Source organism: Pleurodeles waltl, chromosome 7 (assembly GCF_031143425.1).
Source record: "Pleurodeles waltl isolate 20211129_DDA chromosome 7, aPleWal1.hap1.20221129, whole genome shotgun sequence".
Taxonomy (NCBI): Eukaryota; Metazoa; Chordata; class Amphibia; order Caudata; family Salamandridae; genus Pleurodeles; species Pleurodeles waltl.
Window position 1 is genome coordinate 1,084,759,856 of NC_090446.1, and position 15,384 is coordinate 1,084,775,239.

At 41.9% G+C, this 15,384-nt stretch overlaps 1 protein-coding gene across 1 annotated transcript in view; it reads right to left on the reverse strand.

Moving 5' to 3' along the window:
• STXBP4 (syntaxin binding protein 4) overlaps positions 1 to 15,384 on the reverse strand; it is a 274,640-nt gene that overhangs the window by 112,364 nt on the left and 146,892 nt on the right. The window contains exons 13-14 of the mRNA XM_069200029.1: positions 8,388 to 8,504; positions 7,690 to 7,739 (exon numbers count right to left, since the gene is read on the reverse strand). Coding sequence (XP_069056130.1) covers positions 7,690 to 7,739; positions 8,388 to 8,504 — 167 coding nt within the window. The remainder of the gene's footprint in view (positions 1 to 7,689; positions 7,740 to 8,387; positions 8,505 to 15,384) is intronic.

Below are 15,384 nucleotides of genomic sequence, written 5' to 3' on the forward strand. Positions count from 1 at the left end.
TTCCCCACATTTCTGTGGGATCACTGCACCAGCATAAATGTTCTAAAACCCAACGTTCCCCTGAGTCTCCCGATAAAAATGATACCTCACTTGTGTAGGTGGGCCAAGTGACAGGGAAGAGCCAAAAACATGTCGAAATTGAGGGGGGAACCAAAGCGGGTCCAAAAGGGCAGTTTGGGAAAAAACGTTTTTAGACTAGTGGCACAGACTTTTTATCGGTATAGATGCAACAATGCTGGGTGGTAGGAATTTTGTGGATTCCTGCAGATTCCGGAAGGTTCCATCACAAAAATGTTTGAAAAATGTGTGATTTCAAGCAAAGTTGGAGGTTTGCAGGCCATTGTGGCTAAGAAAATGGTGCGGGTGCATGTGAAGAACACCACCCTGGACTCACTTAGATGATTAGTATCAGATGTGTCTAGGTCTCGTAGATTTTTCTGCATGGATGCGTCCCAAAGTCCAAAAAGTGCAGCTCTCACCATTCAAAGTGGGACGATTTTGAGAGTTCGACAAGCTCTCATGGCCCAAATGTAAAACCAAAACCCAAAATAATCAAATGTCCTCTTGGTTGCTGTTGGGATAAGATCTTTTAGTGTGCAGGGGAGAGCTGAAAGACTGTTACCCCCTTCAGTAGTTGGGGCGGGGGGCATAACCATGTCCATACTGGTTGGTAGCCACCACTATATATATTTTTTTAATTCCCTGGCATTTGGTAGGCTTTCTGCACCCCCCGGGGAGCAGATCGGAGGTAATTGCCTGGTGATCAGAACAACTTTGTCCCTATTTATTTGTGGTGGGTGTATGGCCATACCCCCACCCTCTTTGTTTGAAAAAAAAAAACTTCACTGGTCTCTGGTGGGCTATCTGCTCCTCTGGGCAGAAAGATGGGCCTTCCAAAAATAGGCTGATCGCAGAAATGGCCTAAAATAAATTTGTGGTTTCTGCCTCGCTTGCAGGCAGGAATGGCCTAAAATAAAATTGTCCCCCAGTCGAGCGACCCTTGCCTGAGGGGTCGCTGCCCATCTGTAAATTCTTTTTTTTTTTTTTTTTTTTAATCCCTAGTGCCTAGTGGTTTCTGCCCCCTTTGGGGGTAGATTGGCCTAATTAAAATAGGTTGATCGGCCCCAAAGAGGGGGGAGAAATGGCCTTAAATAAAATTGCTCCCAGGAGAGTGACCCTTGCCTAAGGGGTCGCTCCCTATCTTTATAAAACAAAAAATCCCTAGTGCCTAGTAGTTTCTCCCCCCCTTGGGGACAGATTGGCCTAATAAAAATAGGCTGATCTGCCTCTCAAGGGGGTCAGAAATGGCCTAAAAACAATTTGTCCCCCCAAAGGAGCGACCCTTGGCTAAGGGGTCACTCCCCGCTTGTGTAAAAATAGTTTTAAAAAATGATCCCTGATGCCTAGTGGCTTATGCCCCCACCCCCCGGGCAGATCGGCCTAATTAAAATTTACTGATCCTCCCCTGGGGGGCACAAAAAGCCTAACAAAAAATGCCTCTCAGGGGAGCGACCCTTCATTGTTAATAAACATTAAAAAAAAAAAAAACTCTCTGGTGTCTAGTGGGCATTTCTGCAGCCCGATCGGTTTACGATTGGGCTGCAGAAATGCTCAGAAAGACATGTCTCTCTGAGGTCAGGTAGTGATTGTGCGCTAATGTCATCAGATGTCACGGGGGACAGGTGGGGGGGTTGAAAGGGAAGTGATTCCCCTTCCATCCCTGCCCAGGGGGAGGTGGGTGGGAGGCCCACAGTGGGAACGCTAGCGCTTCCCCATGGGCCGGTACCAGGACTTAATCGTTATGTCCGTGGCGCCCCAGCACTGAGTCACCAGATGTAACCATTACGTCCTTGGTGTCAAAGGGGTTAAAATAAACCTTCAAAAGTAAGGACAATATGCTGACCCACCCAAAATTAATGTATTTAAATTTGTTCATTTCCTAACCAGGCTATGAATATTGTAAAGATACGAATGATTCAAAATCAGATTGGGGAACGAAAAGCTGGCAAGTGCAAGGCATGGACGCCTTATTTAAAGCATGTCTAATTCCACTACAGATAATTTTTCTCAATAACACAGATCAGCTTATCACTTGCCTAGGCCTAGCCAAAATTAAAGAAATGAATATGCCCAGTATTCCCTCAAATGCACGTCCTGAAAATTGGCAACATTTAGTAAATTACTTGGAACAACAGGGCAATGGTATGGTTCAAAATGGTACATTTAATTCTATACTTTCAAGTCTCAACAGGTGGTTATTGTGGCAAGTGGATACAAATGGTTGTCATGCACATTTTTTAAACTCCTTGCAGGGTTTTAAAGCTAGCAACCGAGACCCTCATTATATTCAGTTACAGCACACATAGATTGTCACTACTTATAGCATTGGAAAGCTGTATCAGCAATGGTTGCAACTTTCTACATTGTCATCTGTAAAGCAGCACCTCTCTCGCCTCTCTGATCACATGGACTTACTGGATTTCTTGTTAGGTCCTAGTTCACCATGTTTCAATAGATTTCTTCATGCCATTTACAATGAAATGTGGAAGATTTCGCAAAAGAAGCAGCTGCTCGTTTAAAACAAATAGATCATGCTAATTGGGAAAAAGCATTGGCAGTTGTTGATAACTGAATGAATACATTGTCCACTTGTATTTACACGTTAAATAACATTGTCTTGTGCAACTGATATCATACAAAATGACATCGTTTGACAAAGTCAATTAAGATCTTTTATGCAGTTGAGCTGGATATTACACATTCTGAAATCAAACCACCTGCGCTGGAAGCAGTGAATACTACAGAAATGTTCTTGCCTTTTACTAACATGTAGACAACAAATAATGGCAAAGAAAGATGTTACGTACACAATGCTTAATATAGAAAATAAAGAAAAGTTGCCTTTCCAAGCAGCAGAAACACCATCTGTCGGATGGTTGATACACAGAGTTATCTCACTGCCTATTTCTACGTTTCAGTTCACATCATGCTTCAAACATTTTCCGGTAGGCAGAAATGAGGCGTTATGGGAGCCTTTTTCTCACAATGTGTGGAAATTACCCTTTGATTACAAATGCATGAGTGGGGGAAAAGGTGGTTTATGTTTTGGAAATGAATGGAAAACTTCGCTAAGCCACTGTATGATTTGTAAACAGTTGACTTATCACAGATTCTGTAAAGCATCTATGGCCAATCTAGCATATTACTCAAAGAGAGTACAAGTTTCCTTGATTCACCCAGTGTTTCACTTGCTTTTAAATAGAAGTTACTTGAAGCTGAATGATCAAGGCTGTTGGGGGATGGGAACAGGTATCCCCTATGTGATTTCTGTTCCATAAATAGTGACCTGCTGTGGTAACTTACTTTTTTCTCCAATGCATGAGATCAGGTTAGTTAGCTTGTGACCAGTGCTTAATTTGTGCTTGTTGTTTCCAGTGCTGAGCACTGGCACTTATTTTTGAGGGCCGGGGCATATTCTTCGCCCCCAAGCATTTGCTGCGAGCAAAAGACACATATGAGAAAGACCGATGAAGGGAAAAGCGAAAAAGCGTCACAAAGGGAGAAAGTAGGAAGCTGCAAGAGTGAGCTGAAGGGATAGAGAGTGGCTTTCCATGGATTGAAGAGGCCCGAGATGGCTTCAGGATTATGCCGCCTCCATATTCCGTGTTTGCACATTTAATTGCAGCAGCCGCGTGTTTCAGAGTAGGGCTTTGGGCACCAGCACCTTTTTATTTACAAATTAAGCACTACTTGTGACCTTTCATTCCTACCTTTCATGTTGACTTCGAAAAGCTGAGCCGGCTACAAGCACTATTGTTTCAAAAGAATGTGGCACTTACATCTGTACACAAGATTTTTCATGCACCTAATACTGCAGGTTTTGTAAACTTTTTTAAAGCGATTGGGTCTGCATTTGTCAGCACTTCCCAGACTGTTTTTCGGAGTGATTGCATCTTTTAAACTCTCTTTGTTTTCAGGTGTATTTGGAGACATACCCCTTACTTTATTCCTAGTCAGTAGTATTTTGGTTCTACCTTTGCTGCTCCAGAATGGATGTCTCACCTCAAAGGCAAATGGTGAGGTAACTACCATGTGTCCAGACATGTCATGAATGCATGATATAGTACTTTGTTGTACCTTAATCGGAGGAACTAAATGACAACTGGTCCTAGTCTTTTCAGCCAGTAGGGTTCTGTATGTAGCCTGTGTTACACTGTCTTTGGTACCCTTTCAAGTGTGCACTCAACATCTGCCTTGCAGTTTGTACTATCTACAGACATGAATCTTCTGATGTCCTTGTTAAGGGTTCATTTTTGGAGTTATGATTATGATTGCTTACTGATGCCTTTTATAAGCCATTCTACATAGATATGGATGCTTTGGCTTCAAGATTCCCTCCTTTTGGCTCCCCCACTCCGGGCACTGCACAGGATGCTACTACCTTGGCAGGAGCTGATGCTTCTGACCATGTTCTTTCAACCTGCTCACGGAGGTTCTTGTGGGTCTATCATTTGCAGTAGTGGGATCCATTTTGCATTCCATTGAGACTGACAACACGGATGACATCCTGGAAGCCTCCACTGACTTTTCAATATGGCCCTTGTTTTTGAGCAAATTGCTTATGTTTTATTTGTTTCGTTTTTTAAATCTAGCTTGTTTGCTGTGCTTGTTGGAATAAATATTTTATTATTTTATTCCTTTATCACCTGTATAGTTTGGGTTTTTAGAGTCTGCCTTCTAACAAGCAAGAGAAGGGTGCAGGGAGGACCTCTTGGACTTGAGTTGGTTCCCCCGTTTTTTAGCTTTGATTTGTATTTCATATTTTACACAATTTAGCTGCATCACTTTAGCTGTGACAGTTTACACAGTTTTCTTGCATGATATTAATCTAGTAATTTGTTGCTTGTTTTAGTTAGCTTTTTTTCAACATGTAATCAGTACATTCTGTTCAAGGCTAGGAACATAGTACACAATATCATAGTACTTGCACTGTCCGTTCAGGAGACAGCCTCTTAAATCTAGACATAGCATTGTTTCAGAGCTGTGCTTCTAACACAGTGTAGATTTATTACATAAATCATGTGCTGACCAGGAAAGGGCAGGGGGGCAGTACAGCGGTGACCATCCTGGGATGAACGCTGTGTTCGACACGCTGGTGCTTATCTACCAGCTTCCTGAGAGGACTGCCATCCACCCTACAGGCTGACTCCTGGTGCCATGTCCAGGTATGAGGCCAAGGTTAATCTCTTAGATTGGGCCAGGCAAAAGGGTACACCCACTATGTTCTCCGTATAGTCTTAGGGTTAGGTAGGAACCTCTTGAAACTATTCACCATGATTAGATTGTTCATTATCGTTACTATGTTCATAATGCTGGTAACTTTGCTTTCTCTCATCTGCCTAATTATCGCAGCTCACTCCTTCTATGCAAGATTACGAATGTTTCAATAAATGTACTGAAAACGTATTGCTCATCTTTTGTGTGTTTGTGCCTGGCATGCATGAGTAATCTGACAAAAGGGTGAGATCTGTCTCCACGACTTCCATGGGGTGTCAGAGTGTCATGTTCAGGTTGCCACAATCACCTTTAACTCTGGCAGTGTTGGGGGTGTAGGTAAGGCACTGTGAGTTAGCCAGGAGTTGGGTAGGTGGTTTCTGATGGTGTGGACAGACTTAGTCTCCCACATTCTGAAGTTCCATTACTTTAATACGCAGTCTATTATTTTAGTAGGAACCACATAACACTCCCTATAGGCAATGCAGTTTGAAAGCATTAGTTTACCTTGCTTACTGACACTTGTACCACAAGTCTTTCCTAAGATGGGTGTTAAGTCAGAAAGGTTGGGTCACTGGGTCAGGCCTATGTCATCTGGCCGTAGGTCAGCTGCCTGGGGTAGCCGAGCATGGCTTTGCTCACAGTTATCAAAGTGTCTATAAGAACTCATTAAACTAAGTAGGAGTTTTGATGAGGCTAGCCAAGGTTATAAAATGCCTGTCAGTAAGTTACATGTAATTTCTAAAGTAGGTAGTTGTAAATCGATGACTTCTGCTGCCCTTCAGACCACCAGAGCAAAAGAAGCACCCTCCACAGTAAGTGAAACTGATAAAGACGACAAACAAGTCTCAGTAGTTTATCCAGCCCACTAGCATTGTATAGCTCCAGGTACATCTTAGAATCTGGGTAATGAGAGGGGAGTAAGTTGTCTGCCTCATCATCATCACCATTGTTAGGAGGGATGGTTACAAGCCCTTGAACTGCATTCAAATCAAGGCCTACCAGGGCATTCGACCTTCTGTTGTTCTAGAGTTATGAAGGGGCTTGGGATTACTTTCCAGTATTGCTGGTTGCACTTTAATAATTTTGTAACACTATGTTGGTCTGGCACTGACTGACGATGGCTCTAGGTTGGAGCTCAGTGTCTGGCCTGGCATGGGTGCATCTGGAGTCGGAATCAATGCTGGCATAGTCAGGAATGGCATGGAACCAGCTGTAGTCAGCACCAGCAGGAGTCCAGAAGGAGGCCCAGAGGTAAATCAGTGACAAGGAGGGACACACTGGCATAAGTGAGACGGGGAAGCTGCAGAGGGAGCCAGCATCATTTTAAAAATTTGTAGCATGGCCCCATTAAAGACACCAGTATACTGTGGTGTCAAATACTGGCCAAGGAAATTCAGAGCATGCTGGGACCAGCCTTGGAATGCATTTGGAGTCAAAATACGCCAGCAGGGTCAAGCCACACAAAAATAATGACCTGAAACATAAAGCAAGTATAGCTAGATAACCATGAACAATACCACAAGTAATGGACTAGAACTAGTAGTCTTATAGTTATCTGAGTAATTGAAGCTTTCAGAAATATTTCAAACAGCATACATACACTAGTTGTAGTCGGAGGCGAAGTTTGCTGACAGTTTGAGTTAGGAATGACGCTCATTTAACACAGAGACTCTCACAGCCTGCATATTTTTTCTTGACTTCATAAGCAACATGAAATAGAGGAGTCCAATGTAAAAATGAAAATAAGAGCAAAAAACAGCAGATTAAATGCCCCCTTACATAAGTCTGGGCCATATGAAACAGATGTTTTCAGGCAACTACAGACTAATCAAATGGGAATTGAGCAAGCACAGCTGCTGAAATTGTTTCTTATGACAATATGAAGAAAACTGCATAAAATCTGTTGAAATAAACCATCCAAGTTAAGGGATGGTCACCTTATGCAATCATTTTAGAGCTATGGAATATATTTGTTAAGGCCCTTGCACAGTAAATTGACTAGTAGTCACTGTTGTTTATATTGTACATTGACTACACTAAGGAGTCATGGGTGTGTTGCATTGTGCCAAGACACTAAAAAGTACTACAACAAGGTTACAAAGATAAGCAGAATACAAAGGAACTGTTAATGAATGAGAAGAGTGAAAAACAAAAAATGGGGCGGACAAATCTCCAAAATAACCATACCAAAACAAAGCAGTTTTCGACTACACCTACCATGCATTTCTTTTTAAATTCCAAGTTATACTTCTAAACTTCACATTTCAAATTGCCCTACGCAATTGAACTATGCAAGAAAATCTTACCTATGCAATTTATTTTGAGGTGATACGACAGATTTCACTTACCGAAGTACATTACTATTTGAAATCACTTATATTTATTCAATAAATGAAAAAAATGAATTCTTACCTCAAATTGGTCAGTGAACCCATGTTATCCGTAAGAACTTCGTGGACAACCTGTTTTCAATAAAGAAATAAAGACATAGACTGTAAAGATGCATTCTTTTCTAGACAATGAACCAGCTTAATCGTGTTCAGTAAGAGTACTGCATTTACCAGAATGCAATGGGGTGAACTGTGCTGGACTGAGAGCCAGTGTGCTCTCTCCCCCACTTGTGTTTAAAAGGCTCCCTTGAGCCAATGAGCTGACAAGCTCACCTGGGATGCACCTTTGTGCCTGTGGAGTGGTACTGTGACCTGTGAAGACTTGGGCAACATACCAGCAACCCCAGATGACTTATCTGCTCTCTGCTACTTCTGGTCTCTACTGATGAAGGGCTAAACCCAGAGTCATGTGTCTAGAGACAACAGCACCACCTGCCCCAAATTTGGTGAAAAACAACAGCAACTTTGAAGTAAGCACACTGCATTTACCAGGCTGCAATAGGATGAACTGTGCTGGGTTGAGAGGCAGTGTGCTCCCTCTCACCCCACCACCCCACCTATGTGTTGAAATATTGTCTTACAAGGTCATCCCTTTTAAAATGTGTTTTCTCTTGATGTCTAGCATCACAGTTTACAAGAGATTTTAACCATTTGCAGAACGTTTTTAAGAACAAATAGGAACATGAAATATCAATAATGAAAATAAATATGTAACCTTACCTCCACAAATTGCAGCAACTTTTCAGTGGATGCTTCAAATGTTTTTCTTGCAACCTCTGATTTTCGCAGCTGGCAATCAAGTACAGTGATCCTCTTTCTTAGGTCTTGGACACTGTCCTGGGGAAGGAGAAAAAATTGAGAATACATCCAATTTTATTTGGGCCCATGAAACATATATACCATTTTTTAAAAAAAATGTTTACAGGTTGAGTGTTTCATCTGAGGATCAGAAGCCGATATCTTATACTTGTCAGAACTACAGCACCAAGAGAACTAGGGAGAAAAGAAATATTTCACAAAAATTACTGAAGTTACAGTGACGTCATGAGCCTGTGTCCCTTCCTAATGACACTGCACAGCTTTGGACCTTGATGACAGCATGAGAAGGGAGGTCACAGTATGAGCCTTTGTCCGTCCCTGATGACTTTCACAGCTTTGGATCTTGATGACATCCTAGGAACTGAGTGCATAATATGATGTCTAACTTTGTTACAAAACAGGAAGTGGCATTACTGAAATATGAAGGAAACTGCATAAAATCAAACATTCACAGTAAGCGTATGATTATAAACATCAAAAGGTACCGGGCTACAGCACAGACAAATATTTAAATTATTCACCATATGTTACTATCGGGCAGCTGTAACATTCCAGATGTGAAATCATAATGGAGACAGTATGCAGACAGAGCATGCCTGGCCTACATCTACAATTTACCCAATTAAAGTTGTATTCCGAACTGCAGTTGCCTAAGTTTAGACACAGCTTCAAATCACCAATCGCAGCCTCGAAAACACAGGCACACCCATAAATATCAATTATACTTGAATTAAACAAAATAAGTATTTAGTGCAAGTGTCACCCGTCAGACTCACTTCCAAACCACCCATCAATAAACAGCTGCCGTTCTGCCACTGAAACTTGCATCCTTTAGGGTGAAGTATTGAAGAGTGTAGATTTATATCGTGGAGTAGAGTGATCTAGAGAGAAGTGGTGTCAAGTAAAATACAGTGGCCCAGAGTAGATTGGCATAGAGTGCATTGGTTTTGAATAAAGGGGTTTAGAGTACATTGAAGTACAGTACAGTACAATGACGTAGAATATAGTGATGCAGAGTGCAGTGGTGTGGAATAGACTGCAGTGGCGTAGAGTACATTGTTTCAGAGTGAAGTGGCATGGAGTGGTTCAGGGTACAGTGCAGAGGTCTAGAGTACAGTGGATTAGAGTGGTGTGGAGTGCAGTGGTGGCACAACAGATGAGTGGCATGGAGTGATGCAGCGTGTAGTGGCACAGAGTGCAGTACAGTGGTGTAGAGTTGAGTGATGCAGACTAGAGTGCATTGGCATAGGGTATAGTGGAACAAAGAACAGTGGTGCAGAACAGAGTGTCATAGAGTAGTGTAGTGTGCAGTGACATAATGGCATAGAGTACAGTGGTGCAGAGATGAGCAGTGTGAAGTTCAGTGGCTGAGTGTGCAGTCTTGCAGAGTAGACTGCCGTACAGTGCAGTGGTGTGGAGTGGCACAGAGAAGAGTGACACAGAGAAGAGTGACACAGAGCAAATGGGTGCAGAGAGCAGTGGCATAGAGTACAGTAGTGCAGAGTATAGTAGAGTGGGGTAGAGTGCAGTGATAGAGTGCAATTGTGTAGAGTGCCATTGAGTTCAATGGCAGAGAGTGCAGTCTTGCAGAGCAGAGTGCCAAAGAGTCTCGGGTCACAGATTGCATTGGTGCAGAGTAGAGTGGCATAAAGTACAGTGGAGCAGAGTGCAATAGAGTGGCTTAATGTGCAGTGGCATAGCGAGCAGTAGTGTACAGTGTTGCATAGTAGAGTATAGTGGCACAAAGTGCAGTGGTGCAGAGTAATTAGCATAAAGTGCATACATAGAGTGCATTGGCTTTGAGTAAAGTGGTGTTTATTGCAATGATGTAGAGTGTAGTGGTTTGATACAGTGGCATAGAGAGCAGTGGCATAGAGCAGAGTTGTGCAGAGTAGAGTTGTGTACAGAGGTGGACGATAGAGTGCAGTGACAGAGTTCGGTGGCAGAGAGTGCACTGTTGCAGAGTAGAATGCGTAGAGTGCAGTGGTGTAAAGTAGAGTAGCATAGAGTGCACTGGCATAGAGTGCAGTTGCGTAGAGTGGCGCAGAGTAGAGAGGCATAAAGGGCAGTGGCATAGAGCACAGTGGAATAGAATGTTGTAGAGTGCAGGTACATAGCATACAGTGGCGTAGAGTGCAGTGGTGTAATGTGTTGGAGATTAGGGTGTAGTGGTGTAGAGTAGAGCGCTGCAGAGTAAATTGGCACAGAGTTCAGTGTTTTTGAGTAAAGTGATGTAGAGTGCAGTGAACACATCTTCAATTAAAATGATTATATTTGAACAGACATACAGTTTTACTCATTAAAGTGTACAGTGCACAAACGATAATGTGTGTAAATGTCATTACCCAGTGTATTGGATTGTTTTGATAGCATTCAAGTATTTGTTGCCACCACACTTCAGAATTACTACAAATGTGCTTATTTTGTGTTTCTATAATTCTGAAATATCTGCACTTCATTTACAGACATTTACATTTTTGTGTGGTAGAAACTATAACATCATACAGCCTTTCTCATGCACTCCACCAGTAGCCAGAATGACTGTCACATAAATCCTCTCACTTTGAAGTCAGAGAAAGAAAAGTAAACACCAACACCCCGGAAGACAGCATCTGACATTTGACCTCTGTTTTTGAATGCACAGCAAATGTGACAAGATAGGAACAAAATGTAAAGGCCTTTTTTTTTTTTTTACAGAATTACAGTATTGGTGGAAGAATACAGTACACAGGATTTGGGCAAGGGAAGGGAAGAAATCAAGCTGGACAGCCTAAAGCAAATAGAGCCTGCAAACGGAATGCAAGCAAATGTGATTTACACACCAGAAAGCCAATAGCAAGTAATGGGTGGAATGCATTCCCAGGGAAACTTTCTGAATGTCCCCAAGATGTCGCTAGCAAACCAGACAGCTGTGCTGTCTGGAAAGCTTCGACCTAAAAAATGACCCACTGACCACTGCTTGATAGCGAGGCATATTCTGAATCCCTGCTGCCTTGCCAATATTTTCGTTACGAAGTGTGACTTTTAAAACTGGTGTAATGAAGAAAGCGATTATTCAGTAATAAACGTACAAAATATACCTCACGCTTCATATTCTTAGGTCGGCGTGTGCTTCCCAGTACATACCCCGCAATTTACAATATATGACTTCTGAAATTTTGCCACAACGAATCGTACACGTTTTCCATAACATAATTAGGTAAGTATGCCACAGTATGAATCGTGTTACAGGGCACATGCTATCACTGCGGGATCACAAACAAATGCAACAGCGTTCAGTTATAAACCAACCCGGACAATATGCTTCTGTTCCATAAGGGATCTGTTACAAGACAACCCCGTTTCGACTGAGAGTCAGAGTCTCTATCATTCTGAAAAGATTAACTGTGGCACCAGGCATCCACACGAACCCAAACAAGCCTTCTTTCGTAATCATGCCGAGCATTCAGGACGAAGCCTGCTGCTCGATTTTCAGATAGTTCCTCGAGCTTGAAATGGTATTAACATCGAGAGTGTCAAAGTACAGTTTGCAGGTGCACACAGGACACCGAGAACTCGAGACAGCCTATTTCATAACCAGCACCTGTCACACTTGTCTCACATATCAGTACCTTTGACCCATTTTATTTTACTAGTGCTTCGGGTGTCCTGACGTTCTGTTTCATTCCATCTTAACGGGCTTACAAGAGCCCTGGCATTCTTTAATCAACATTTCAAAGGCACTCTGTGGGATTTTCAAAAACGGCTTTCTATGACGAGCATGCTTAAAGAAAGAACACGGAAAAAGTATTAATAAACCATTATGAAGAAAGATACACGTTCACATGGGTTTGCGAAAGTGTGTGTTCTGTTGCTCACAAGTTTATGCACACTTGATAGAGCCGTTGATTTAAGTAGGAAAAACAATTATTCTCAAACACGTCAACATTTATATAAAATCAATTACATTTACATTAAGAATGAAACTGAAACTACATTATCTGCTGTTATAGCTTATTAGTAATAGCAATTGAAAATAATTTAGGCCACCTGTCCCATCAAATCAACTTTTTAAAAGAAATGTATGTATTCTGTTGCTCCTGTTGACACCCAACTCCAGTACTCGCCAACGTTAGAAACAAGTTGGTGTGAAACATAAATGGTTATGCACTGGAAAAGAGAGTGAAGTTAATTCAGGGTAAAGGTACTCTCTTAATATTATTATTTATTTAAACGGCCGACAGTGCACAGGTTTTACAGCGAACTGGCAATTTCACTGAATTAGCAAAGTATGTCTGCCATACTGGACGCCGCCTCATCTGTAAGGTTAGCAACTCAAACTTATAGGACTCACCAAACTAAGAGAATCTGAGGGTTAAGCAAGACTTCGTGATATTCTATTTCAACAGCTTTTAATAGAAACGGTGATTACCTGGAGATTTCACGCCACTGGCTGACAAAAGTCTGATGCAAGCCTCAAATAAATGAGTTGGGTGAGCTTTTATATAAGATGAATGATAACATGAATTGTCGTTTACCCTCATCAGGGGTGCTGAAAGCTTGTTCCAAATAAACAGGGGCCAAACTGATAAAAACCTTTCAGGCTTTCTTGTATAGCAATCGCCTTAGGTCTTTTCATTTAGGGGACCTGGGTTGGTGTTACAGAAGGCATTATGAAGTAAGACAAGGATTGGAGGTCATTTTCTCTTCCACCGGACGCCAGTACAGACCAGGGATGTGATGGCACAATTGGCTGAAGTTGGTTCCTCTCTTAATATGACAAGCCACTACGTTCTGAAATAACCCTCCAACAGTTTTTTGTTCTCGACTGCACATACACTTAGCTGGGCATTTTGAAGCTGTGGAATTGCTAAGGAAGACAATCTAAAACCATAGGGAACTAAAAACACAATATCTTGACAGGATAAACAGGATTTGAGGGCTTCCCTAAAACTTTGATATGACTGAGTGGACTCTATATATAGTGGGAAGTTATTTAATTCTTCCAGCACCTGGAATCCGAGTGATTTCCCACTTGAATGACAGCTTTCGACCCGTGAGTATAGGGAACAGAAGTGGAGCGTAAGCTTCTGTAAATGTAGTAAAACAAAAAACAAAAAAAAAAAAAGATTTCTCTTGTGACTTAGAAGATTCTATACATGAAACATAGTCGTAAAAATGTTTTTTTTTGTTTGAAGGGAAGCCAGCGTTAGCAGGCTCTAGCTGAGAGGATATGACCGAATTTTCTAAGTAGAGCTACTTTCTGCATTGCGAAATTCCGAATTCTGTGGTTCTTTGCAGTTTTGCTTGGAGGGCATTAGGTAGGCAAAGTTAAAGAATATTGTACTCATCTAGTGGCAAGATGACACATATAGGAACCACCTAAACTTGAAGTTCGTTTTGCAAGAAATGCAAATTCTTCCGATATCGTCAGGGTCACACGGTGCGAGGGTGACTTTCACATCACGGCTAAAGCAGAATTATTTCACTTTTCCATTCGCACAGGGGCCATCTAAAACGGAAAATTGCCAAACTGCATTGCACCAATGGTCCATATTGTCCCCTGATACTTTTATTTCCATTTTGATTGAGTTCAGTGTAGTGACGATGACGATACCACCATCCTTCTTGAGGTCACCGAGCTAGTCATAGAAATATTATATGTTCCAGGGATGGAGCAGTGTGTAAAAGTGAACTAGATTATAAGTTCTTTCCACAAAATCACAGAGTTCCATTATCATTACCAGGAAGGGGACTGGGTAAATCATACTGAGCTTTAGAGGAAGCAGGACAGAAAGGAATGCCAGCCAGGCATGCCCTCTCACCCTGCACCCCAACAGATAGCAGGCCCATGAAAGGAATTTGAAGAGGGTCTGGAGGGGGAGTGTTGATGGAAATGAGCCACACAAGTAGGTTGGTTTAACTAAGTCTTGTTCCTCTGAAGAGAAATTATGCATCTTGGGTTTTAAAGTGCAGTGATTTATGGTACAGGAAAATGCCACACTGTGGAAAAAGCTGTCATGCTACTGCACCCTGTATCGCACTGGACAGGGGAGCCACCCTAAGTATCCCCCAAGATGATTGAATACATATGGCTGAGCTGCATTGCAACTCAGATCTGCTTCCTGAAATCACAAGAAGAAGGACTGCACTGCTGCAACCCCAAGGACTGCACACTGAAGTACTGCTCCTGTTGCACACTGGAATAACAGCCCTAAGGACTTTGCCTTGCTTAAAAATGGACTCAGGAGTGGACTCCCTATAAGCAACAGGTATAAAGGAGCTACCAAAAGACACCTGCATCAACTCCTGCCAGAAGAGCCCAATTGGACAGCATTCAGTGGACTTTCAAGGATCTGGCAAGGTGCACTGTGGGGACTGTAGTCTCAAAGTCCCAAGAAGCAACTCAGAGATTCTGGAACCTTGGATTGGGAGTGTGGACCACTTTCCTGCATCAAGAAACACTTCTGGAAGTAAGTGTAAAAGTGTTACATTGCAGACGGCTGGAGCTCTAGATTGTGTTGTGGTCCAGTGCAACCTTTTTTTTTTTTTTTTTTAACCCTTTGAGCGATATTTGCTTCTAAGTGCAAGTTTCACTTTTAATCTTTAAAAATTCTTATCTCCGGTTCACTATACTGGATTTTTAAATTGTTTTGGTGTGATTTTAAAGATAAAAATATTTCCTATTTTTATTTATTGCTGTGGGATTTTTATTGTGTGCTGTCTTACTTATTTACTGTATTGATGTATTTAAATGTTTTACATACCTGTCTCTTAAGTTCAGCCTGCCTGGTCATTGCTAAGCTATCAGCGCTTGAGCCAGGGGATGATGTTTTGAGACCTTGACTGAACCTAACATTGGGTAAGTGACCTTATTGCTAATGGTAGGTGTGTACGTACCATGATCCTACTAATAATA